Source organism: Nicotiana tabacum, chromosome 3 (assembly GCF_000715075.1).
Source record: "Nicotiana tabacum cultivar K326 chromosome 3, ASM71507v2, whole genome shotgun sequence".
Lineage (NCBI taxonomy): Eukaryota > Viridiplantae > Streptophyta > Magnoliopsida > Solanales > Solanaceae > Nicotiana > Nicotiana tabacum.
Window position 1 is genome coordinate 852,670 of NC_134082.1, and position 3,721 is coordinate 856,390.

The 3,721-nt window shown below is 39.3% G+C and overlaps 1 protein-coding gene across 1 annotated transcript; it reads left to right on the forward strand.

Annotated features, from left to right (window-relative positions):
* Positions 1 to 761: 761 nt before the first annotated feature.
* On the forward strand, positions 762 to 2,330 carry LOC107827055 (pentatricopeptide repeat-containing protein At1g08070, chloroplastic-like). Its single transcript, XM_016654115.2, has one exon. The coding sequence runs from the start codon at positions 762 to 764 to the stop codon at positions 2,328 to 2,330; it is 1,569 nt and encodes a 522-aa protein (XP_016509601.2).
* The last annotated feature ends 1,391 nt before the right edge of the window (positions 2,331 to 3,721 follow it).

A 3,721-nucleotide genomic window follows, 5' to 3' on the forward strand; every position in this document is an offset into this window, starting at 1 on the left:
TAATTATTATTAAAAGATGATACTTTATGAAAATTTCTTATCTTTATATCTTCAGGTAACAAAATGGGGAGAGAATGAATATTTTTGAATTTTCTTAATATTTGAACTTTAATGATGTACAGTCTTAAATGTATTCCCAATAGTTTGCTTATGGTTCTAATTAGGGCTGTGCACGGATCAGATCGGATCGGATTTAGCATATTTCAGATTCGAATTTCGGATTTCGGATTCTAGAAAATGCAATCCGAATCCGATCCGAATTATATCGGATCAGATCGGATTTTAAAGTTTGAATCGGATCGGATATCAGATCATATTATTATGCCTCAAAGTTAAACTAATATGTATATTTTCTTTGTAAAAGAGGCAATACATTAAGAAAAATTCATGTTTATGCAATTATGAGAGTACTATGGTGCCAATATAGCTAAATCTAGCAATTGTAAAGGTAATAACTTGGAGGTTGATGTAAATTAAAGTGTAGTATTTATACATGTCCTAATAATTTCGGATTTCGGATTGGATTGGATTAAAATATACCAATCCGAAATTTTAATAAACATAATCCGAAATCCGATCCAATCCGAAATCCGAAATTCAAAATTGAATGGATCGGTTCGGATTTCGGATATCCGATCCGAATGAACAGCCCTAGTTCTAATTTTTAAGTCTCTTGCTCCTTCATATGGTTATAAGTTTGCACCTTGGCACAAAATGAACATTTGGACGGTTAGGCTGATCTGGCGGCTACAAGGAGTCAAATGCCCGAGCTGCGCACCTTTGCTGTTTGCCGCCAAATTTCTACCCTTTCGACGATTAATTTAAACAAAACGATCAACAGTTTTATAGCAAACGGAAACCTCAAAGAAGCGCGCAAACTCTTCGACCAAAGCCCCCACTTAAGAAACGTCGTGTCATGGAATTCAATTATCGCTGGCTACTTCAGATACAGCTGCATCCAACAAGCAGAGTACCTGTTCGACGAAATGCCTCACAGAGATGTCGTTTCTTGGAACACCATGCTTTCCGGATATCGCAATGCTAACAACCCAGAAAAAGTGTATAATTGCTTTCTGCATATGAACAGATATGGAGGCAGACCCAATGAGCTCACTTTCGCAGTAGCAATTAGCTCCTTCTTGCATAAAGATTTCAAGCATTTGGTCCCACAGCTTCATGGTCTTGTGCTTAGTTTAGGGATAAGTCTCAATGTCTTTGTAGGGTCAGCATTGATGAGGGTTTATATTGATTTAAATGATTACAAAGGTTTAGCTCGAGTTTTCGATGAAATTTTGGTTAAAGATGTTACGCCGTGGAACGTGCTGATTTTGGGTTATATGAAATTTGGGTGCACAAGTGAGGCTCAGAGGGCTTTTGATATGATGCCTATGAGAAATACTTTTACTTGGAGTACTTTGATCAATGGGTACATTGAAAACAACAAGCTTAATGAAGCTCGGTCCCTTTTTGATAAGATGAGTGAGAAAGATGTGGTTTCTTGGACAGCAATGATAAGAGGGTATGTGCAGTATGGAAACTTTATGGAGGCTTTGAAATTGTTTAAGGTGATGTTGAGCTCAGGAGCTCGTCCTAATCATTTTACATTTTCAACTGTTTTAGATGCCTGCGCGGGTAACTCTGCTGTTCTTGTGGGTAATCAAGTTCACGCTTGCATCTTGAAGTCTGGTTTCCCTCTTGATGTCGTCTTGTTGACCTCCCTTGTTGACATGTATGCAAAATGTGGTGACATTGACATTGCGTTCTGCATTTTTGAGTCCATTCCTGAAAGGAATTTGGTGGCTTGGAATTCAATCATTGGGGGTTATGCGAGACACGGGCTTCCAGAGAGGGCAATGCAGGAGTTTGAAAGGATGGTCAAGAGTGGTATTAGGCCTGATGAAATTACTTTTATTAATTTGGTCTATGCATGTGGCCATGGTGGACTAGTCGAAGAAGGTGAGAGAATTTTCAACTCTATGGTAACGGATTACAGTTTGAAAGCAGAGATGGAACACTATGCATGTATGGTGGACTTGTACGGAAAGGCAGGTCAGCTTGAGAAAGCAGAGAGATTGATAGAGGGGATGCCTTTTAAGCCCGATGTGGTGGTTTGGGGGGCGTTGTTGGGAGCCTGTGGCTTGCACTCGTGTCTAGAGCTCGGAGAGATTGCAGCAAATGGGATCTACACATTGGAGAATGACCATCCTGCTGTATATTCTGTTCTTTCTAAAATCTACGGTGACAAAGGAGTGTGCAGTGACATAACTGGTTTGGAGAAGTTGATGAAGAATTGGCGCGCTAGAAAGCAGAAAGCTGGTAGTTGGATTTAATCTCCTTCTTCCACAAGTATAACTGTGACAAAAATGGCAGATGCTCAAAACAGTTCGTAAGGAAGTCTTGGCGGGTTGTAAGATTATATTCACGCGGGTTTTCCCTACTACTAACTTCCAGGCTGAAAAAACATTTTAGGTGGAAAATGGCGGAGCAACTAGGAGCAAAATGTTCCAAAGAGCATGACTTGTCTGTTACTCATGTTGTCTCTCTGGATGCTAGAACAAAAAAATCACGCTGAGCAGTGCAGCAAAGCAAATACTTGGTCAACCCAGGTTGGATTGAAGCTGCCAACTATCAATGGCGAAAACCACTCGGAGAAGACTTCCCTGTCAGTACATAGTTATCAGTTTTTTGAACATTGCGTACCACGATCTTAGATAGGAGCTTATATATGGGAAGTCCATGTTAAAATTTGATATATATAGAACAAGTCTCAACATCCATCTTAGATAGGAGCTTATATATGGGAAGTCCAGGTGAAAATTTGATATATATAGAACAAAGAACAAATATCAATATTTTACAGTCAGGACTGAATTTTGCATGATATAATTTCTAGGAGAACAGCTGAAACAAACATAGAGAAGAAGGATAACAGGGCTACTCGTTGACTAATATGCACATATACCATATATTAGTGTCATATTGGCTAAGACTGACAGTTGCAAGAAGTTTATATATTGCTACTATCTACAGAGTCCTAAAACTGCAAGCTACCAAAAATCTTCTTGCAATTTACTAGTTTTCAAACTACAGCTATACAAAACTTTCATCCTCACTTTTAACGAATATTGAGATCATCCAAAGTGCTGAACTCACCTAAAAGAGATCCATAGTTATCGATGATTGGTAAGCCCAGTTTCAATGAAAATTTAACTTCCCTATTACCTGGAAGTTGGACCCATTCCCCCATCCATAAATCTCCATCTTCTTGACCTTCTTGCTTCTCCCCTGCACTATAATCAGTTGGCATATTGCTTTGCAGCTCGACCTTCTTTGAGCTCTGAAAATCAAATATCTTAGACTGATAAGCATGGAAAGCTTCTTCAGCAGTGCCTATTTCGTGAGAATCAATCCTTTGGTCAGTTCCTCCATTAGATGGATCTGAGATTGGAACATCAATTTCTGACCCACCAGCTGATTCGGACTGAAGTGCTTCGCAATTTACATTTTCATGTCCTTGCTTGACATTGACTAATTTCTCTTTCCCTGCATCTTGCTTAGAATGAGTTTGCTTATTAGTACATTGCTGCTGCTTTTCCTCGACTAGTTTCTGAAACTCGAGCTTCTTAGACTGATAAGCCTGGGAAGCCTCTTCAGCAGTGCCAAAAGTCCCCAACCAAATTCTTTTCTTACTGGTGGGGTTTCTAATCTCAGATGTATATTT